General features: G+C 48.2%; 1 protein-coding gene across 2 annotated transcripts in view; it reads left to right on the top strand.

Moving 5' to 3' along the window:
• HSPA12A (heat shock protein family A (Hsp70) member 12A) overlaps positions 1-23,088 on the top strand; it is a 167,231-nt gene that overhangs the window by 119,374 nt on the left and 24,769 nt on the right. For both annotated transcript variants that reach the window (XM_053583829.1, XM_053583830.1), the window contains 4 exons: positions 14,198-14,283; positions 15,662-15,789; positions 18,659-18,845; positions 21,027-21,131. In XM_053583829.1, coding sequence (XP_053439804.1) covers positions 14,198-14,283; positions 15,662-15,789; positions 18,659-18,845; positions 21,027-21,131 — 506 coding nt within the window. The remainder of the gene's footprint in view (positions 1-14,197; positions 14,284-15,661; positions 15,790-18,658; positions 18,846-21,026; positions 21,132-23,088) is intronic.

The raw sequence follows: 23,088 nt of genomic DNA, 5'->3' as shown, positions 1-23,088 counted from the left end.
CTTTCTTTCTTCCAGGCTACAGCTGTAAGCCCTGGTGTGCTCTCCCTCCCCAAGGGCTTCTTGAGGCCTCTTTTGGCATTTGCCTTCTCTTTCCCTTTGTCTTCTGAAAGCAGGATTTTCTTGGGCAGGTTCCGGAACCCCTGCCAGCCTCCGCACCCTGGCTGGCTCCAGCTGGCACTTGCAGTCACACAGCAGGGTATTGCCCTCCTGACAAAGGCAGGGTCAGTACTCCTGCGGAGGGCCAGTTGTGACTGTAGGATTTTAGGCACCTTCTCCTAGCATTTATTCCAGAATATGTTGAACTGCTTAGCTCTTGGGGGAAGAGCACCTGTAAGTCCCCAGCCCACAGTGTCCTGCCAAGGTGACATGCCTGGCTCCTGGGAGTAACCAGGCCCTTCTGCTCTGGCCACCTGGCTTCAGAGTGTCTAGGGGAAAAGTGAGAATATAGCTGTAACTAGGGTGCCATTCCTGCTCTGCGCCTGTGTTTTTACGTTGCCAAAGAACAGGGTGTCTAGGAAAGGCCAGTGCCAGCTGTAGCCCCAGCCCTGGTCAGACAGTTTGAAGTCAGCAGCCAGATTCACCACTAAACAAGTGCTGAGAGAGTTGTTGCCAACCCTTGTTAGGTAGGGAGACTGGTTTCCAGTGGAGGCAGGGAGTGGTGCCTGGGGTGGGCAGGAGTGGCCATGTCCATTCCTAGAGAGGAGGCTATGCTCCTGAGGGCAGGTGGGATGGGTAGCAATTTTCCTTGCCAGTTGATTCTAGCAGCTCTTTGATTTTATTTATTAACTCCCCCCCCCCCCCCAGAGACAGAATCTTGCTATGTTGCTCAGACTGGCCTTGAACTCCTGCCCTCAAACAATCCTCCTGTCTCAGCCTTCTCCGTAGCTGGGATTACAGCCATGAGCCACCTTGCCTGGCTTAAATATTTTTATTGAGACGTAATTTACATATCATACAATTCACCATGTTAGTATTCACAAGATTGTACAACCATCACCACTATCAAATTCTAGAACATTTCTAGTACTCTGAAAAGCAACCCTTATCCATTAGCAATCACTCCCCATTTCCACTTCCTCTAAAGCTCTTTAATTTTTTACTGCTCTTTGCTGCAAGTTGCTGGTGGTATAGACTTGGGTGAATCAGAGTCCTGGAACCTCAGGGCTGGAATGTGGCAGAGGGAAGGGGCTCAGGCATTGGAGATAGGTGCTTTGGCTGTGTGATTTTGGAAAGATGCTTAACCTCTCTGTGCCTTGGTTTCCCCTGCTGTTAAATGAGACTAATGACTACCTATCACCTACCTCATTAGGTTGTTTATAAGATAAAAGAGGTGTTAGGCAAGTAGTAATAGTTACATTTGTTAAGACCATTGCCTGAATTATTCTGTTTAATCCTCATTAACTCTGGGAGGTGTGAGTTATGATTATCCCTATTAACACAGGGGGAAAACTGAGCTACAGAATTTGGTCTCTTTTTCCAGATTGTGCAGCTGTGAATCAGTTTTCAGTTGCAAAACATGGAAAACCTCACTTTAACTTGTTTGCAGGGAAAAGGAAATTAATTCTGACCCAGAAATGGGAAGAGGGTGCAGGAGACTCCACAGCAGGCCAGTCTGGAAGCTCAGGGACCAGTGTAGGTTCTTTCCATAGTGGCTATGTCTGTGGGCCGGCAGCTGAAGAAGCATGGCTTCAGGAGACTCAGGACATCTTCCCAGAAGCCCCAAGCAGACTTCCCTTCATGCTCCATTGGCTAGAACGGAGTCAGAAACCCATCCCCACATCCATCATAGCAAGGGGAAGGGGGGTGGCCATGATTGCCTTAGACTACTCAGGGAGGGGTCACACATGCCCCAGATATAAAATTTGGGTTTAATTAAGAAGGGAGAAAGGGATTTGGGGATCTACTCAACAGTATCCACCAAGAGCAGTGAGTAACTGAGTTGGGGTTTGAGCCAGTCTTCTGTGGTCCAAGGCCCTTGTGCCCAACTGCAGCTACGTGGATGGCCTCTGCAGCTCCCAGCACAAAGAAAATACTCAGTGACTCTTGTGTCAATCCACAAGTTCTTCTTCCAGCCAACCCCCCTGAGTTTTTCTTTCTTTTTTTTGGGCGGGGGGGGCGGGAGGGGACGGTCTCAAGCTGTTGCCCTGGGTAGAGTGTTGTGGAGTCAACAGCTCAAGCAACCTCAAACTCTTGAGTTTAAGCGATTCTCCTGCCTCAGCCTCCCAAGTAGCTGGGACTGCAGGTGCCTGCCACAATGCCTGGCTATTTTTTTGTTGCAGTTATCATTGTTGTTTTAGCTGGCATGGGCCGGGTTCGAACCTGCCACCCTTGGTGTATGTGGCCGGTGCCCTACCCACTGAGCTATGGGAGCCACCCTCGCTGAGTTTTTCTGATCTTCTGTCCCTCTTCTGCAGCTCAGATAAAAGGTTGCTTGACTTCTGTTTGGATTCCTCTACTAATGGGGAACATAGTTCCTTACTGAAACTATTTTCTTTTCTTTTCGGACTATTCAGTGACGTGGCTACTTTTTAATGATGGTTTTGGGTGAATTAGAAAGAAGTCTTGTTTGGGTACAAAAATTTGAAAAAGGTGCCCACTCTAGCAATGTAGCCCTTCAGACCATGGCTTGGGATGGCACCTTTCTGGCAAGAAAATGGTTCCCCTACCTCTTGGTACATGCAGCCCAAGGTCAGTACCTTTGTGCAGGACAAAAACTGCACAGCTGTTTGGGACATCTCTTCCATAAAGGAACTCTGCAGAGGGGTTTTTAATGTGCTCAAGCCTCTGTATTCACAGGCACTGGCAGCAATGGGAGGTTCGTGTTCAAGTTTCCCAGGCTTAGAGCACAGAGCGACCAAGGGCCCCCCTTCCTGCCTGGAGATGGTACAACTAACTCTCTCTCCTTAGAGGGTTCACCTGAAGAGGGGTGAAACTGCATCTCCCCTACCCTTACCTCCTCGTCCCTCTCCTCACCCCAGGAAGAGATGGTGGGTATTTGGGAGGTGAAAGATTCCACTCAGCATATGGAATCACCTGTCTCAGGATGGCACGGACCTTTTCTTTGGCCTCAATACAGTCAGCACTAGCTGTGCCATGGCCTCTGAAGACTGAACTAAGACTGTTCATGATAAACTTGGAAAAGTCTAAACCTGGGGCTTCTAGAGGCCCAGACGGGTGGAATCTTGTCCTTGGAGTTGGAGAGAATTTCTACACTGACCGGCTCAGTTATAAACTATGAAACTGGCCTTCCCTATAGAATGCAGGAAGGTGGATGTCATGATCATGTGGCTTCCCAAGTTTTCCTTGGTTTTTCCAAAACTGACCTGGGATAAGCAGATAGCTTGAGTGGGAAGTTGGAGCCCAGACAGTCACCCTCACTCCTGAAGCACTGGCCTTCATGTCTCCCATCACTAAGAATGTTCCTGAAGATTCTATTTGCCAAGTTTCCATCTGATGGGAATTATTAGCCTTCATTAGTAAGACCAGAGATGCAAAATGTCAAAGAAATGCATTTGCTGACCTTGTACATAGGTTGGGGCTCTGCCTGTCTCACAGGGTAAGCACACATCCAGTTCTCAGTTGGACCAATTTTATAATGATGATAATGACAGCAATGAGAATAATAACAAAATAACATCTGGATTTATTGGGTGCTTCCGGGTTTTATAGGTATTATTTCATTTAACCTTCATAGCATTCCATCATTATCCTCTTCCCATTTTCCTGGTGAGAAAACTGAGGCTCCGAGAAATTAAGTAGCTCCCCAGTGGCATGTGTCTGGGAAGAGGCCATGCTGGGATTTGAGATCCAGGCTTTCCTGACTCTGAACCTCTGTGTTATCAGTATGGGCCTCCCCTGCTTTGACCTTTGGGTTTGAAGAATTACGGCTTTCAAAATGGAGACAGCGGTTCAGCTTTGTAGCCCAAGAAAGAATGAACCTCTCAGTCTCATGAGCCTGGAGGCAGAGACAGCCAGCCTGGACTTGGGAATGTCCTGTGACTGGCCTCCTGACTTCCCCCACATTACTTGCTTATCTGTGAAATGGGGCCGTTGCATCCCCCTTGAGAAATGATGCCACGGGCATGCTTGGCACAGGGCAGAGGAGCAGTCCCACCGGGCGGGTGCTGACAGCAGGTGTGGCCTTCTTAATCTTCGAGGCTTCATTTTCTCATCCACAGAATGGGATTAAAGAGGGCACCTCACAGCCGCCTTACTTACGAAGCAGGCTTTCATGAGACACACCTGCAAAGCTTGCAGCTTGGCGTGGAATCTGTATTTAGCGAGTGCTGTGGTAGCTTTACTGATAGATTTCTGGGCTTGTACATCTCTAATAATTTCAGAGTAAAAATTTGAATTTGAACAAACTTGCAGGAAGTGCTAAAGTAAAAAAAAAATACACAAATATCTGTATATTCTGAATTCTGAAGGAATTCAGAAAGTGGTGGTGGTGGTGCCGGTGCATACCCAGAGGGTTTCCCAAGCTTCGCCTTCTTCGTTCATTGAAATACAGATTCTCACTCTGTAGAGGGAGGAGGTGGGCCCAGAGAAGGTGAGGCAGCTTCCCCGGCTCACGAGCATCCTTACCCCCACCTTGTCCACCTGCTAGCTGGTGCTCCTTCTCCGCCTCAGGGGACATTCTGCTTTCCTTATGCTTCTCTAAGAACAACAGCCAACTCTGGCTTTGTTCCTGTTCCAAAGTTGTCCTAGTTCTCAGGGGACATACCCTTGGCCCTGAAGCCCAAGATAGCTGCCTGATCTCACCCCTCTGCTTACCCCAAAGCCACGGCCAATGGGGGCCTGAGCATGGACTTCACTGTGCCTGCATGCTTGGCTCCCACAGACCCCCCCGACACACACACCTTTCGGGAGGACTCAGAACTTGTGCTGTAGTGCAGAGGGTCACAAGGGGACACCTGACATCAGTATTTCTGTTTGTCATTCCTCTCTGGGGTGAGAACCACAGGAAGATGCCAAGACTTTTACTGAGTCTCCTCACCCCTCCCACATTACATCGGGATCTTACCCAGTCTGAAGGTCAAAGTAAAATGGGCATGTCATGGTCCTTTAAGTGAGGCTCCTGCTCTGTAGGCGAAGCTTCCCTATTTCTCTGACATGGAGGGGCCCAGCAGTGGGTAAGAGACAACCCCCTGCTCCCTCTGAGGCCCCAGGTTTATAGAGAGGGTCCAGAGCCTGGAGCTGTCAGCTGGTTACCAGGAGGGGCCTTGTACTTGAAGCCTGGCCTGAGCCCTTCCCAGAGTGGGAGCTGCTCAGCTGGTGACTAGACATCTGTTTTGTCTTCTTTAAAGGGTCCAGGTTGTACCTGCTGACATTCAGACTCCTCCAAAGACTCTTTCCGTTTGCTTGGCCCATAGCCTCAGCCCCAGAGAAGCCAGCTGGATGTGTACCCTTCACCCACTTCAGACCCAGGTCCAAGCCTTCCAAGTTCACGTATTTGGGTTTAAATGATCCCATCCTTATTGGTTTGTTCATTCATTTGGCAAATACGTATGGAATGGTTGCCATGTATGTATGGACCAGGAGCTCTGATTGATAGATAGCACCAGAAAAGCATTGTCTCCCCCACCCCCACCAGCTTCCATGGAACTGGCACAGTCTTTTATTATGGAAAATTTAAAATACACAAAAGCAGAGCAAATAATGTATTGAATCCCCATGAAACTGTCACCAGGTTTAATCATTACCAATTTGAAGCAAATCTTCTTTATTCTCTGTCCTTCTCCCCTCTCATATTATTTTGATGCAAATCCCAGGAATCATATTGCTTCATCTGTAAACATTTCAGAATGTGTCCACAGAGGACAAGGGCTATTTCAAAAAAATTTCAACTATGCTATTAATAATAATTTTTTAACATAATCAATATTGGATCAATGTTTACATTCCTAATTCTCATAAATGTAACATGTTTTGATTATTTGAATTAGGACCCAATAAAGGTTTACATGTTGTGATTATTGGAGTTGATGTGTGTTTCAAGTCTCTCTCTCTTTTTTTTGCAGTTTTTGGCCAGGGCTGGGTTTGAACCCACCACCTCCGGCATTTGGAGCTGGTGCCTTACTCCTTTGAGCCATAGGCGCTGCCCTCGAGTCTCTTTTAAGCTACAGCAGTTGGTCTGTGGGTCCAGTCTGGGTTGGCCTGAGAACTTATTAGAAATGCAAATTCTGCACCAGCTTTAGATCTCCTGGGTCAGAAATTCTGGGAGTGGGGCCCGCTAATCTGTTTTAACAAGACCTCCAGGGGATTCTGATGGCATCAGGGTTTGAGAACCTCTGATCTAAGAGGCTTTGCCTCCTTTCCTGTCTGTTTCCCGTGTGATTATTTTTTGGAGAATCCTGGCTGTCATCTGTAGGGTTTCCCCCACATCCCTGGCTCTTGCCAGTTGACCACCGGTGCCATTAACAAGTTCCTCTGTACTCTGCACCGAGGGAGCTGAGAAGGCTCTCCTTTCCCAAATAGAGGGGGCTGACCGTTAGGGGTGTGGGTCCCCAGGGTGATGCAGAGCTGGCTTGCTGTAGAAACGGGGTGCACTCAGTTTAGAGGCTGGATCAAGCCCAGATGTGCCACAGATGGAAAGGTTTGGAATGGCCAGGGCTGGGGACAGAGGAGAGAGAAGAGGCCTCAGAGGGAGGTGGGGTGGACTTGGAAAGGCCCAGTGCTGAAGCGTGTGGGACTTTGTCCCATGGAGGGTGGGCAGGGAACGACTTTGACAAGGCTGAGCTGAGCAGTGCACACAGACCTCATTTTTGACCAGGTGGCTCTCACCGCAGTGTGAGTGTGGCTTGGAGTGGGTGGGCCCGGGGCAGGGAGAGTAAAGGTCGGGAGGACCTGGACCAAGGCTGTGGGGGTGACTTTTCAGGGGAGAGAATGAGTGTGAGAGATGCTGGGAAGTAGGTATGACAGGGCTTGGGGATGGAATGAGAAGGGGGAATGTCTGGGAAATCTCTCGTCTGGGAGCAGGGGCGCTTCCGCTGAAGAAAGTGGTGTCTGAGGGGGGAGGCAGAGCAGGGGGATTGATGAGCTGATCCCACATTGTTGGAGATGACTCAGCACATGTGTTACTAATGTCCTGACTCAGGAGAGTTGATGTCTTAGTTGGGAAAGAAGTCACTGGCCCCCCACGTTGTGGATAGTCACTGAGTCTACTTTTGGGTGCACGTAGAAACATTCCCCTCATCCCTAAACCCACCCATCCATCCACCCATCCATCTGCCATCCAACTTATTTTGAGTGTCTGTGACATATCAGGGGCTGAGAAATCAGAGAGGAAGGAAGACCTATCCATGCCCCAGGTGGACAGAGCATCTTAGTATCAGGTGAGGGTGATGTGGTAGAACCTCCATATGCTGGGTGTGGGCAGGCCCTGCAAAGTTGCTGAGTGTAATTCATGAAAATTAGTAGGGCTGTTGGTGTAGAAAGCATTTCCTCACCTCGTTCAGCAGTTGCCTAGACATGCGCAGACACAAGTTGAAGGTCTATGAACTGGGACATAAACCTGTGGTTAGTGGAGAGAATGTGGACCCCCTACTGACAATCTGGGGGTATGGGGACTTGGGGGTTTCTTTGTGTCTGAGGTAACCTAGCTGCCCCAGTCTCTCTCCCTGGGGCATCTCATCTCCTGGACCATCCAGGGAGGCAGGAGAGGTAATGGGAAGATGCTGTCCGGTGTCAGGGTGGGCCTGGGTTTGGTCTCTTCCTTGGTAAAGGCTCATTTCCATAATTATTATTTAGCTTTTGGAGAGGTTATTTTACACTTAGTGTTCTTTGTAGTGAGAGGGTCACTGGTTCATGCCAATAAAATTTCCATTTACTCTGGACATCAACTATGGTGATTAAAAAAAAAAAAGCCCATAAATTATTTACTGAAATGGAAGTTCAGCTTACGGTAATAATGCATTAGTTCAGCTAGGCATAAAGCCTCTTACAGGGCAATAAAAGATTTTTTATTTTCCTTCATTGAAGATATTTGCTAGTAACCTACACATGACCTTGATCTCATCAATTTTCAAAGATGACACTGCAGGGAGAGTGTATAAGGAGAGAAAGAGAGAGCTTTTTATCAAATAGGCTGATTTTTAGGCAATTGTCAGCAAAGACCTGTCATCTTACAGCCAGCAGGAGAAAATAAATTAAAAATATATACATATTGCATTTTAAAATCCTAAGGACCATACTTTGAAAATCCTTTTGAAATGGGGCATTTATTTGATAGATATATAAATCCAAAAGCTAGCAAGAAGGACTATTTGGAGACGTTAGCTTGTCACTATTGTTGAGACCACCTGTCACATGTTAATGTGAGCCTGCAACCTTGTAGAATAAAGTCAACCCTATGGTTCTGTCTTTATCTTTAAAAATGTTATACGTATGGAGCACGATCGATTTTATGTGCCTCAGAATGTCTACGATTCTGCTCACGGCCACTCGCTGACTAATGTCTCCAGCAGAGAAGACCAACAAGCAAGTTCATGAATTATGGTTCTCCTTGAGATTATTTTTAAAGGCTATTTTTTATTTTAAGAATGCCTGCTATGATTAAAGCCATCAGAGTTGGGAGCAAATAAAAATGTCTGAGTTTTATATGTGTTGCATTTTATAGCAGGAACCCAGATGAAACCTATATTTTAATTCTTGCACTCCTAAGGCAAGGGATGAGGATTAAATTCACAAGTTACACTAGTTCTTCCTCAACTGCCTGGTTTGGGGTTTGGAAGAATTGTTGGTCAAATAATACTTTTATTTATCTGTTCTCTACAGTGCTGCAAAAATATTTTTATTATGTACCCCTTTTTCAGCAAAAATGCTTTAATTTGTAGGGATGGAAGGGGGCCATATTAATGAATGAACCTGTAACTTCCCTTGTCAACTTATTTTTATGTTCACAAAACTAAAAAGAATTGTCTGCACACTAACCATATAAAATCTAAGCGACGTTATATTATCTGTAAATAATAATAAAGGAGAAGTGATGGTTAATTTTTGTTTGTTTTCTAGAAAGCTCCAGTGTCTTTCAGCTTAACCACAGTTTTGTGGCTGGTAGTTTGCATTTGTGAAATGGTCGATGTTTTTCTGCTTCTGTGATGTGAATCATTGTATCCCGTTGTGACAGAGGATTTCAGGGTCACTTGGTCTTAAAGTGGAAGATGCCTTGAGTGATCTTTATTTAATTTGGTTAAAACAGTGTAGTGGGTATTTCTTTCTCTTTTTCGTTTTTTCTTTTTTAGTCTCATTATGTTGCCCTCGGTAGTGTGGTGGCATCACAGGTCACAGCAACCTCAAACTCTTGGATTCAAGCGATTCTCTTGCCTCAGCCTCCCAAGTAGCTGGGACTACAGGTGCCCACCACAACGCCCAGCTATTATTTTTCTTTTTTAAATTTTAGATTAATATGAGGGTACATATGATTAGGTTACATTGTTTTTGTTAGGTAAAGTCAAAGTGGTATTTGAACCCTTCACCTAGGAGGTGTGCCGCATACCCTTACTTTGTGCCCATTAGGTGAGAGCTTACCAAACCCTCTCCCTCCTCACCTCTCCCCTCTACTTGAATTTGTGTTTTTCTCTTGTGTGGGTGTGTAGTTGTTCATCTACTGGTTTCATGTTAGTGTTGAGTACACTGGATCCTTGCTTTTCCATTTTTGTGATACTTTAGGAAGATGTTCTCCAAATCCATCCTGGTAAGTACAAAGGATCTACAGTCTCCATCTTTCTTTAAGGTTGAATAGTATTCCCTGGTATACATATACCATAGTTTATTTGTCCATTCAGGAAGTGATGGGCACTTGGGTTGTTTCCATACCTTGGCAATTGTGAATTGAACTGCAATGAATATTTAAGTTCAAATGTCCTTTTTATTTTAAGGTAATTTTTTTTTTCTCTTTCTTTTGAGTAGATACCTAGTGATGGAATTACAGGATCAAATGGAAGGTTTACTTTTAGCTTTCTGAGATTTCTGCATACTTCTTTCCAAAGAGGCTGGATTAGTTTGCATTCCCATTAGCAGTGTGAAAGTGTTCCCTTATCTCCTAAAACTCCCAGCCCCTTCAGCTCTGCCCTTGGTCACATTTCCTGATAAAGCATTTTCCTTGGATCTCTCAGAACTCTCCCTTCCCTCCCTCCACAGGAGGGTCTGAATTTTCTCTTCTTCAACTTCCTTTCTGCTTTCCAAACCTCTGTTCGCGGCGAGGCATTGGCTTTGCCTTTCTCTTCTGTTCCTAGTGCGTTGAAATCATCCTTTGGGTACTGAACTGGGATAGTGGGTGGAAGCAGCACAGGCAGGGCCACAGGATATGACCTGTGGTGTTTCTTAGGGCAGATAATGGCCTCCGAATCAGTGAGAGCGGGCACGCAGCGTATGCCTTATACCTAGAGATGTTCCACATGTCAACTCTCTCCTGTTACCTATCAGCTTATATCTGTCAGATATCCATAGAGTGATAGACAATATTCCAGTGACCCTTTTGTGTTTTTTTCTCATCAATTACCTATTGAATAAATGATCCCAAGCCTTGTTGGGATTGTTAGCACTGCAGAATTAAGCTCCCCACATGCCTCAGGGGCTGGATAAAGTAGGCTTTTCTATATTCTTTTCCAGGAGAATTTTTGAGCACCACTTTGACATCCTAAGTAGGCAGTGAAGTACAGAAATATTAGTGTGTCCCTGCAGGCTTTGTAATTTCCTGTGCTGGACCGATGAATGTTAAGTGGTGACTTATCTTTGATTTAGAATACATAGCTATAGATGGTGTGCGTGATGTGAAAGTTATCCATGAAAATGCTACTATGCAGATCAGTTTTAAATCATCACATAATGTAGCTAAATTTTAATTTCTGTTGGAGAAAGTGCATGAAGAAAGTGAGTGATTAGCAAGTCAAATGATTTGTATAATACTGCCCCAGTTGCAGTGAAGGAGGGAAGTTTAGGGAAAACCAAAAAAATCCTTGGTTCTTGCCCTCAACGTATCCTAGAGTCCCCTGGGGGCCCTAGGCATGTGTTCAGTGCTTGGCTTGACCTGGACTATTTTGCAAATCAGTGGGACAATCCGGGACATGCTCTGAGAAGGGCGCAGTGATGGGATAATTAGAACCAAGCAACAGCAGGGTGGATAGTTTGTCTGCAGATAATAGCTTGTTTGCTAATTGCCAACACCAGATTTTCTGGGCAATTAGACACTTGGTTTCTTCCAAGACTGGCTGTGCAAATGTGGACACATGGCCTCAGGCCTTCCAGGTAGCAGGTGGAGAGGGTGACTCTTGGTGCTTTTCTCTGCAGGCTGCCTAAGCACCGTGGGCAGAGCAGATCTCTCACCAACAGGTGGAAAGATCATCTTGCTCGACCCCCTGCTGGAGAGGCGAGTTCCCCCATGGAAGTGGGCGCTGGGAGATTAGCAAAGATGATGGAGTTTGGCACTCTGGTTAAAAACTGAGCTTACGGGCAGCGCCTGTGGCTCAGTGAGTAGGGTGCCGGCCCCGTATGCCAAGGGTGGCGGGTTCAAACCCAGCCCCGGCCAAACTGCAACAACAACAAAAAAATAGCCAGGTGTTGTGGCGGGCGCCTGTAGTCCCAGCTGCTCGGGAGGCTGAGGCAAGAGAATCGTGTAAGCCCAAGAGTTGGAGGTTGCTGTGAGCTGTGTGATGCCACGGCACTCTACCCGAGGGCGATACAGTGAGACTCTGTCTCTACAAAAAAAAAAAAAAAAAAAAAAGAACTGAGCTTACTGCTCCATTCTCTTTTCGAGAGAATTGGATTTTGGGTGCAAATAGGAATCAAAAATAGCTTCCCCTCCCAGATGAATGAGTTGACTTTTTCTTTGAAACAAAGCCTCAAGCTGTTGCCCTGGGTAGAGTGCTTGGCATCACAGCTCACAGCAACCTCCAACTTCTGGGCTTAAGCAATTCTCTTGCCTCAGCCTTTTAAGTAGCTGGGACTACAGGTGCCTGCCACAACGTCCGGCTATTTTTTGGTTATAGTTGTCATTGTTGTTTGGTAGGCCTGGGCTGGATTCGAACCCGCCAGCTCTGGTGTATGTGGCTGACGCCTTATCCGCTTGAGCTATAGGCGCCGAGCCATGACTTTTTTTTTTTAATAAATATTTTTTATTGTGGTATATATAACATAAAATTTGTCACTTTAGCCATTTTAAATTATGCAATTCAGTGAGATGAGTTATATTAACAGTGTTGTACAACCATCACCAGTACTTATTTCCAAAACTTGTTATCACCCCCAACAGAAACTCTGTCCCCATTAAGCAAGAACTCCCCATTACTCCCTCCCTGCAGCCCCGAGTAGCCTCTAATCTGCTTCCTGTCTTTATGAATTTGCCTGTTCTGGATATTTCGTAGGTATATTCATCCTTTTGTGTCCGCATACTTCACTTAGCATACTGGTTACTAGGTCCACCCTGCTTGTAGTATGAGTGTGGGTAAGAATGTCATCCTTTTTTCTGACTGAACACAGTTCCATTCTATGGCTATGCCACACTTTTTTTTTTTTTTTTGCAGTTTTTGGCGGGGGCTGGGTTTGAACCCGCCACCTCCAGCATATGGGGCCAGCGCTCTACTCCTTTGAGCCACAGGCGCTGCCCTCCACGTTTTGTTGATCCATTCATTTGTTGATAGACACTTGGATACTTCCAACGTTTTGGTTATTGTGAACGATGCTGTAATGAACATGCACAGAGAAGTGTGTCTTTTACTTCCTGGTTTTAGTTCTTCTGGGTAGTTCTTCTAGGAGTGGAATTGCTGGGTGCTATGGTAGTTCTATATTTGACTTTTTAAGGAATTGCCACTGTGTTCCTCAGCAGGTGCTCCCTTTTCCATTCCCAGTAGTAACACAGAAGGGTTCCAATGTCTTCAAATTCTTGCCAACACTTGTTATTTTCTTTTAAAAAAAAAATCACACCCATCCCAGTGGGTGTGAAGTGGGTATTGTGGTTTTGATTTGCATTTCACTAAAGACTAATGATATTGAGCACTTTCCTGTGCTTACTGACCACTCTCTTTGGGGAAAGGTTTGTGCAAGTCCTTCGCCCAGGGAGCTGGTCTTTTGCCTCTCGTTACTGGCCTGCACATCTCTCTGTCCTGAGGTTGGAACTGAGCCTCGCCAGGAGGAGAGGGCTGTGCAGTGAGCACCTCCACACTCACTCTCACATGACTCATTCCATTCCTGCAGCCTGTATGGTACCCACAGTGATGCTGCTGCTTGAGTTCTCCCCAAGCAGAAAAAGAAATCAGCAAGAGCCTGAGATTAACCTAACGTGATTTAGCAGAAGAGGCAGATGGAGCCACTCCTCCTGCTAGCCTGGAAGCAGACAGGCCTTTCTCCAATAGACACCCTCTGTATTTCCTTGACCACAAGTGTCGTTTAGAATATTGGCCAGTTTTACCCATGGCAGGTGTCAGACTATGCACTACACAGAGCAGCATGTTCAGAGGACTGGATGGTGCCTGGTGTTTACAAGTGCCCGGGGTCTGGCCATCGTCTCCACAGTGGGAACACACCATCCTTGCTTGGCTGCTCTGTGGCCCTGCCAGGGCTGGGCAGCAGGTGGGGAGAGCACTGAGGAGTGTTCCAGCACTTACCAGGGAGAGTGTGGCTTCCTTGGGGTCCCATTCCTGGAAGGAGGTAGATCCCCAGGCTCTGGGAAGCCTTCGGGATAAATGCCGTGCCTGAGTCATGGTAAGACAGCAAGGCAGTGGGCAGAACGGTGCCCTTGCTGCTTAGCTCTTGTCCCTTCTCTCTCTTTTTCTTTTTTTGCAGTTTTTTGTTTTTGGCTGGGGCTGGGTTTGAACCCACCACCTCCGGCATATGGGGCCGGTGCCCTACCCCTTTGAGCCGCAGGCACCACCCTTGTCCCTTCTCTTATTGGCCCGCATGTCTGTCGTGGGACCTGTTGGTAGGGAGGAGCTGGGGGCTTTTAGGGACTGATCAGCATCTCCTCCTTAGCAGGGGCTGGGTGGCACAGGGAGGCCTGGTGGTCACTGGGAGAAATGGAATATCTCATTTGGTCAAGTTCTGAATATCAGAAAGAGGGGATGCTGGAACAGATGCCCTGTCGTCCTGACTGGGGTTGGGCCCTGCCCATCTGTGAGCCCTGGAGGGGCAAAGCAAGGCAGCCCTCAATTCTGTTCCTGGCATCAGCCCGTGCCACTTCTAAGGACGTTGTCTTTCCTTTCAGAAACAGCTCCCACATCTGCATATTCATCTCCAGCGCGGAGTCTTGGGGACACAGGAATAACGCCTCTGTCCCCTTCCCACATTGTGGTAAGAAGCGTGTGTGTGTGTGTGTGTGTGTGTGTGTGTGTGTGTGTGTGGTATGTATGCTAACTACCGCTCATTCTGGGTCTGATCTCACAATTCAGGCTGCTGCTGGCAGCCCTTCCCCCTTTCTGGGTGGAGAGTAAATTGACCTGGGAACAGCCACATGAGCCCTGCAGAGCCCCTTTCCCCACTTAGGCCCTGAAAAGGCTTCTGTGGTGGGGCTGATGCTTCTGGAGCTGTGGCAGGTCGCAGGGGCAGACCAGGTGGGAGCAGGGCATCCTCTTGGAAGGAAGCAGCCATTCTAGCTGGTAAATCAGTGAAATTTAGGCTGCCCTGCCTGGAAGCCTAAGGCTCTGTAATTGCTTGAGCAACAGTGTGCCCAGGCAGGGAAGGTCTGAGCAGTGCTTTGCTTCCAGCAAGGGGGCTGTTGCACCCACCATTCCCTGTGCTGTGACAGAGATGGATGCTGTGGGGATGCTGCGTGAGTGTGTACCTGGAGGAGAGGGCAGCTTTGTGTGAGCTGCTCAGATGTACAAAGAAGACCCTGCCAAGAACTTGAGAGTTACCACTATAAGTATGGGGTGCCGACATGTCCTGGTTCCTCGGAACGATCCTGCTTTATACCAGAAATCCCACATTCTGGGGACTGAGAGGGTTGGTCCCCTTGGGCCAGGTCATATGGCTGTCAGTCTCTGCACACTGAGGGCAGGGTGTGTGAGGAAGGAGGGCAGGGTGGGGAGAGGCCAGCTGAGTGATGCCAGCCCCACTTTAACCAAGACAGGACAAATCCACAATGAGTTGGTCTCATAATTCAGAGCTCTATGGGAATTAAAAAGAAAGGAATCTACACTGCTAAGAAAAAAAATGAAGGATAGAAACGTGGCCCAGACTGACAAGTGAAGTGACAATGAGGAAAGGCCCCTGGGCTCTGAGGTGTTGGACTCATGAGTTCAAGGCTGGTTCAGTGGGATGGAGCTGGGTCCTGGGATGCTCAGCTCTGCTCATGGGCACGAAATGCTGGATGGACGGAGTAATCACTGGAGAAGTCTGGCAAGGTCTGCACAGAGACCCGGGGTGGGGGTGTCAGCCCCAAGGGCAGTTGCTGTGACTGGGCATGTGTGTGGTTGGTAGAGGAACATTGGCACTGCAGACAGGTGTCTTTGCCCTCTCCATGGGCGTCTCCATTTCTCCTAGAGCCTCTCGGGTAGGGGCTGAGCCTGGCCCATCCTCTCCCACAACTCACAGGTGGCAGCCTTGAGCTGGGACATGAAATATCCTTCTGTCTATAGTGGGTACACAGCTGGGCAGGGTGGTACCATCCAGGGTGTCTTCCTGAGAGCCAGGCCCGGTCCCCACCAAGAGCTTCTCTGTATGTCTGCAGAATGACGCTGACCCTGATGTCTCGGAACAGCAGTCATTTCTTGTGGTGGTGGCCATTGACTTCGGAACCACGTCTAGTGGCTATGCCTACAGCTTCACCAAGGAGCCAGAATGTATCCATGTGATGAGGTGAGTGCTGTGGGTGGGGAGGGGCGTGGCACTGGTGCCAGTCACTGTACCTGTGGGAACTTGGGGAGGGGGGCCAGGGCCAGCAGTAGGCAGTGAGCTGGGTAAGGGTACTGAGGAAGAGGACGTTGTCTCCTGGTCTAGCTTGGAGCAGATTCCCTGTGCCACTCGGGGCAGGCCATTTCTGACCTCTGGGCTCCTGGTCTATAAAAGCATTGGTTTAAATCTGATTCTGGTGCTGTGGGGAGGGGCCTGTGCAGTGTGGGTGAGAGGTGGCCTGGGTGAGAGGTGTTGGCTCCTGTGGTGTCTGCAAGGGAGATGATCTGGGTGCCAGCTCAGCTGCTTACTGTGTGACTTCAGGCAATCACTGAATCTGCTAAATCTCAGTTTCCTCATCTGTGAAATGGGGATGATAACAGCCCCTGCCTTCTGGTGTATGTTCAGGGTAAATGGGATCGCCTATCAGGTGCTCAGCACACAGTGAAATGTAAGCAGGGAAGGTGCTAGCCCTTTCAAGTAAAGAGAAGTCATAGGGTGATAGTAGGCAGAGCAGAGAGCCCCTGCCCATCCCTCTCTGCTCTCCCCCATGCAGACCACAGGCCCTCGCTTTCCCATCCGTGGGACCCAGTGTCCATAAGGACTCTGGTCTATCCTGGCACTGATATCACCCAGTCATGACCTTCCTATAGATCTGTGGCCCCTTAAAGCTCTGGAAGACCGGGATCTATCACCCCAGTTTTCCAGTTGCAAAGGATGACTCTGAAGATATATTGTAATGGGCTTTGAAATTCCTTCAACTGAGTAATCATGGAATTTACTATTGCTCCCATAGTAAGATTTTAAGTATTTTTATAAAGGGTTATGTGAAACAAGTCATAATAAAAGGGACCCCCACTCCAATCATGATTTGGGCCCCAGCTTTCCCCTTGAAAATCAGATGTGGCTCAGCCTGAGGCTATTGCTATGTGATGGTCCAGAAAGTCTTGGCTGTCATCTCATCAGGAAATAATGAAAAGCCAGCTCTGCATCAGTGACTCCTGATGACAGTATAGCCCTCGGTGTTCAGCTGCCACCAGGTGCTACCTCCAGTTCACCAGACGGACGCTGTGAGTGTCCAAGCTGCCATCACTGCCCCCTGAGATGGAAAACCTCAGTGGGAGAGAACATGTCGATTAAAGCTAGACTTAGTTCTGGGCAGCTTCTCCATAGTTGTTCTAAGAAATATTACTTCCATGGAGTAGAAAATAGAAAAGATAGAGCAAGAGGATTTTGAACTTGCTTGGGAGGAATGCCTAGTTCAGGGCCTTAGAGGCCTTATCTTAGTCCTGGTAGAGATTTTGGAGGGAGGTTGGTCCTACTGAATTTTATTTCGGTCACATTAACATAATCATGATACAGGCTGACAAAGGTATGAATGAGAAAATTTAATTTTTTGTGTTTAAATTGGAATGAAGGAATAAAAATTTGAAGGGAAAAAAAGCTTGTGGGATCATCACCTACTATGGCGCTGTTCATAGTAATGATAGCCTGTCTGTGAAGGGCAGTGTGTGGAGGTGCTGCTGGCATAGGGACTGTCTTTGTGTCTCAGTGTGGTCTCAGTCTCATCTCAGGGACTCAGGGACTTTGGCTCCTGGGGGAGAAGCTACGTGCTGATGGAAATTGGCCAGGGGTGATTCTAGAACCATCTGTGCAGCAAATATCAGGGAGGCTAGTGCTCCATCTGGACTCTGGCACTCCTGATGCTTAATAATGCGGTGTTGGGAGCAGGTTGGATGGCGTGGAGCTCTTCTTCCCTGGGGTACCACCGCTCCACCTGGGGTCATGCACAGGGGTCACGTGGCTTATGGCAAGCCAGGAGCCAGCCTCTGAGTCAGAGCTGAGGGAGAACAGTTTGGCCTCCTGGCAGCCTTGGCTTCCCTGCAGTGGCCCCAAAGGAAAGGAAAAATGTCTAGTCCCCTGCCCTTCCCAGCCTGCTTCCTTTTTCCCTCTGGGATGGCTCGGCACCCCTTCGTCCCAACCTCTCTTTGCCTATGGCTCTCTCATCTCTGCTCCCAGGATAGGCCTGGCCTCCTCATTGGGCCCTTGGTTCTAATGAACAGCAGCTTTGGTTGAACATGCTTCTACTCTAAGACCTACAGTGGCTCCCCATTAGTCATGGATTAAATCTCTAAATCTGCAGGGTTCTCCTCAGCCCAATTCCAGCCACTTCCCAAATCTCATTTCTCACCCATTTACACCATCACTCTTCCCATTTACACACTCTTTCTCCAACTAACACTTAGCATGTCCCACACATGCCCCAGGCTTGCCCACTTCTGAGCAGCCTGGAGTGTCCTTCCCTCCTTAGAGATCCAATTGTCTGTTGCTGCTTCAAGTCTCCCCTGTGCCTGTACTTCTTTCTGCCCCACTAACTGGCACCTTACATCCTTTGACCTTGGACCCTTCATTTCTCTCTGATAAGACAAGTATTTATGTATTTGTTTATACCTACTAGGTTTGAAAGAGGACTCAAGCCTGCTATCTGCAACTGAGTGCAGGCAAATTAAAAAAATAAATAAATAAATAAAAATACCTTACCTACAGATCATGAGCTATTTGAAGGCAGAAACATAAGTTTCATGCCGGTGTCACTGGTACCCAGCACACAGTACATGCTCAATAAATACCGAATGAAAGGACAAAGGCAGACATTGTTATCGAGCAAGAATTGGCCCTGGCCTATTTTGTTTTTCTTTTTAACTAAAGGCCTGTGTCTAGTCACTACTCAATCAGCTGAATGCCCATATCACTGACACTCATGCATACAGTAGGTGCTCAAATCTGTGCTGCTTGAACTGGGATTTTGAAGACCTTTGCCTTCCCTTGGTGGCAGGCGATGGGAGGGAGGCGACCCTGGCGTGTCCAACCAGAAGACTCCGACCACCATCTTGCTGACTCCCGAGAGGAAGTTCCACAGCTTCGGGTATGCCGCCAGGGACTTTTACCATGACCTGGATCCCAACGAGGCCAAGCAGTGGCTGTATCTGGAGAAGTTCAAGATGAAGCTGCACACCACCGGGGTGAGTGAGCCTCTACCCTGGCCCCAAGTCCTCGGCAGTGGAGGGCCGGGGTTCCTCCAGCCTTGCAGCGGGAGGAGTGTCTCCCAACCTAAGGGGCCCTCAGGTTTCTCCCAGGTGGAAACCAATTTCATTTACCTTGATTTTAGGAAGAACCCGGAGCACAGAGCACTTCCATAGAATAGGCACTGCTTTCTGACATACATATGGGCAGGGAGGTAGAAATTTAGAATATTTAATGACTTGCTTATCTTGGAAACTGACCAATCAGTGGACCCTCACTGAAGGGGTATAGGATGCTGGGAGCCCCCTGCCATGCGGAGTTCCTGCTTCAGTTGCTAGCTTGTTGGGAGCTCTGGGGATCCTGAGGGAGCCTTGTGGGGGCTGAGGGCATTTGGAGGTCTTAGGGGCCGTGGCTATTAACTGACCAGTTTGGAAGTATAATAACAACCATTAACAACTGGCATATCAACCCTCCACAAAGGGAGGAGGGGCTCAGGACATCAAATGCTCAAAAAGAGGAAGTCCAACTCCCAGAGCGGTGGCCTCAGCTCTGCTCCCAGCAAGCCAGCGTTCTGTAAGATGGCTAAGTCACATAGGCATCCCCTACCCTGAGCTTTATAGAAAAGCTTGGGGAATAGGATAGAATTTTTTCAATTTAAGCATTTTATCCCATAAATTTCCCTTGAGTCTCAGTGCTTAGAAAGGCAGGATGGTCATAACATTTAAGATCACAGACTCTCAGGCCAGGTGGCCTCTGGTAACTTTGAGAAACTTCATCCAAGTTACTTAACCTCTCGGTGCCTTGTTTTATGTCTCTATTAAGTGGAGACAAGGACAGTGCCTTCTTCATGGGGACAGTAAGGCACAAAGGAATCAAAATACACAGAGGTCTCAGAGCCTTCCCTGCTGCACAGTTAAGCTCTAGGCAAGTGCTAGCTCCTGTTATAATTGCTTTGTCTGCTAAATGTTTGCAGATGACACAACAAATGTTAGTGAGGAACTCAGCAACCAGACTCTGCCTTCTCTGTCTCTGTGCTGGTGCTGTGGTTGTCCTTCTCTGAGGCAGAACAGCTTTTGCTAGACCAGAACTGTTCCCATCTCACCTGATGGGATTCAGTGTGAGAATCAGGGTTGCATGGGGAAGCACAGGAAGTTTTTCAATTTAATTTTTAAAATCCGGAGCTGTGGCTTCCTGGTGCTTGGTTACCTTTCTGGGCCTGGGAGCTGCTGCTGAGCTGAGAGATCTTTGCTGAGCACCTGGAGCAGGAGGTGTCTGGCTGGGAGGGGCGAGCAGGTGCAGGTAGGCCAGGACTCCACCCACAGACTCCACATGGCCAGTGGTTTAGTTACTAGATGCTCCTTCTCCCTCCAAAGGCAAAGCATAACCACCCAGCTGGGATCAATCTGGAGGCCACACTGATTTTTTTCCCCCTGGCAGTGTATAAGCTTGTGGTTTGGGGAGACTTGGGGTTTCCTTCTGATTTTTGCTCTCTGCCCATCCCTACCCCACAGGGCTTTTTCTTATCATTTTTTAAATGACCTCTGTCCATCCCAGCATCTGGGCTCTGTACAGCATCCTCTGTCTAAGGACCACACTCAGCAGCTGTTTTAGCTTCTGGTAGGGAAAGGAAGACAGCGATGCTGGGCTCCCAGGGGATTAGACAGAGCAAGCCTTAAAATAGGAGCTCTTCTATTTTGGTGACTTGGTTGGCAGCTTGTCAGGGAATGAGAGCTTCATGTCTGTTTAGCATCATGCATGGCGGTGAGTTGGCACCATTTAGGCCTCTATCAGGGGCCCCTGGGTGTGACCAGGTGTGTCCAAATGTGGAAACAGTGTGCACATCGCACTGGGAATGGTGTCTGCTGCCTGTTTTCTCTTCCTGACCTGTGTTGCCCCGAAACCTTTGCTCACAGAAGATCCAGAAGAGAGAGGGGGCGGGAGGAGGGAGCAGTGAAGGTGGAGCCTGGAGGGAACAGCCGGAGCCTCCTACACCGTAAGGCGACAGGGCTGCCAGGCCCCATTCTGGGGCATGCACTGTCCTAGCCTGCCCCCTCAAACATGGGGAAACATAGATACGGCTTGTGGGATTCTTTAGGTCTCCAAGTAGCTGTCCCCAGAGTCACACGACATGTTCCTCCTGCCTTATCTTCTTACTGTTTTGTTCCTCTTCCCCCTGCTAGGACCTCACCATGGATACAGACCTGACAGCAGCGAACGGCAAGAAAGTCAAAGCCCTTGAAATCTTTGCTTATGCCCTGCAGTACTTTAAGGAGCAGGCACTGAAGGTAGGACTGATGGCTGAGGTCGGTCCGCCATGTGCTGGGCTGCGTGCCTGTGCCAGCCCCATCTCTGGGGTTGCTGCACCTGCCGGCCAGAGGGAGAGCCTGGGCCAGCCGTCAGAGGGCAGGACGGGCCCTCACTTGCTGCTGGTGGGAATGGGAGACGGTGCAGCTGCTTTGGAAAACAGTTTGGCAATTTTTTCAGAAAGGTAAGCACAGGGTGACCATAAGGCCCAGTCATTCCACTCCTAGGTATATACCCAAGAGAAATGAAAGCAAGTCCGCACAAACACATGTAGCTTGCATGGCAGCATTATTCATAGTGACTAAAAAGCAGAAGTCACCCACACGTCTATCAGCGGATGAACAGACAGACAAAATGTGGTCTGTCAGCTGTAACAAGGACTGGAGCTCCGATGCGTATTACTACTGGGTAAACCTTGAAAATGCCACGTGAAGTAAAAGAAGCCAGATACACAAAGCTACATTTTATATGACTCCATTTGTGTGAAATGTTCAGAACAGGGGAAGCCTTAGAGACAGAAAACAGGGTCAGGGTTGCCAGGGGCTTTGGGGGGTGAGAGGGATGAGTGCTAATGGGTGTGGGTTTCTTTTGGGGGTGAAGAAAGCAGATAGTGGGGTTGGTTGCACAATCCCGTGAGTACACTAAGACCCACTGAATTGTATACTTTAAAGGGTGAATTTGATGATATGTGAATTATATTACAGTCAAAAAAAACCCAGGAAACATACTTCACAGCTGTGCAGTGTCAGGCAAGATACTTAATCTCTGTGAGCTCTCCTCTCCTAACCTGTAGAATGGGGTGGGTGACTGTACCGTGTGGGTTGTTGGGTATTAAGTGAAATATTGGACAGGCAGGGCCCCCTCACCAGGTAAACATGTGGTAAATGGCAGCTGCTATGTCTGCCCCTCCTCCTCTTCTCTGCCCCGGCAGACCCTGGGGAAGAGGCTGGTAGTGTAAACCCCCTTGGATCGTCCTTGCGAAGTTTTGTGATCATGATGGCCCAGACTGCCAGAAACTGCTGATTTCAAAGTGGAATCTGGCTGTCCACTCAGTGTTGCCTCCCACAGGCACGGTGACGAGTGGGTGGCAATCAGATGACAAACTGAGCTTTCTCCAGGAAGAATTGGGAGCTTGAGAAGCATTTGGTATTATGTGATCACTAGGAGAAATTTAGTGAATTCTGGAAATAGAATCTGACTACTTTCATCCATTCGAGTACCTTTTTTTGTTTTTCGAGTATCTTTGATGTGCCAGATCCTCCATGAGGGTGGCTGTGTAGAAATCAACTCAGTCTACAGGATGAGGGAGACTGTGGATATTGGTGGAGGGAGAGATTCTGTCCAGTGGTGAATGGGGCTTGGGGGTCCGCAGGCAACACCTGGGAGGGTGGGTATTTCAATCTGGTGGAACGGCACAAGATCAGCTCTGGGGAAAGAATGCACAGCAAACAGCTGTGGGAAGAAAGCAGTTGTGGAAGAAGGGCAGGTGGGGGGTAAAGCCGGAACACCGAGCTCAGGACAAGAGTGTGCAGAGCCATGAATGCCAAGATAAGGCGCTACTTCTCAGGAAACAGGGAGCCATCACAGGCTTTCTAGTAGGGGAAAGACGTGGTGCTGGGAAGTAGCAGAGTGCCATAGTCTGTCTGTGCTGCTGTAACGGAAGACCAGAGACGGGGTAATTTGTAAAGCATAGACCTTTATGTCTCTCAGTTCTGGAGGCTGGCAAGTCCAAGATCAAGATGCCAGTGGGTTAGGTGTCTGGTGAGGGTTTGGTCTTCGCTTCGTAGTTGGAGTCTTGACTACTGCTTCCTCTGGGGAGGTGGGGGGGAACATGTTCCTCACAGGGGAGAAGAGTAAAAGATGGTGTTCACTTCCGCAAGCCCATTTTAGAGCAGCATCAATCCGTTCATGAGGGCAGAGTGCTTGTGACATAACACC

The sequence above is a fragment of the Nycticebus coucang genome, chromosome 3 (genome assembly GCF_027406575.1).
Source record: "Nycticebus coucang isolate mNycCou1 chromosome 3, mNycCou1.pri, whole genome shotgun sequence".
Lineage (NCBI taxonomy): Eukaryota > Metazoa > Chordata > Mammalia > Primates > Lorisidae > Nycticebus > Nycticebus coucang.
Note: the sequence above shows the minus strand (reverse complement) of the source record. Positions and strands in the feature narration are given on the sequence as shown.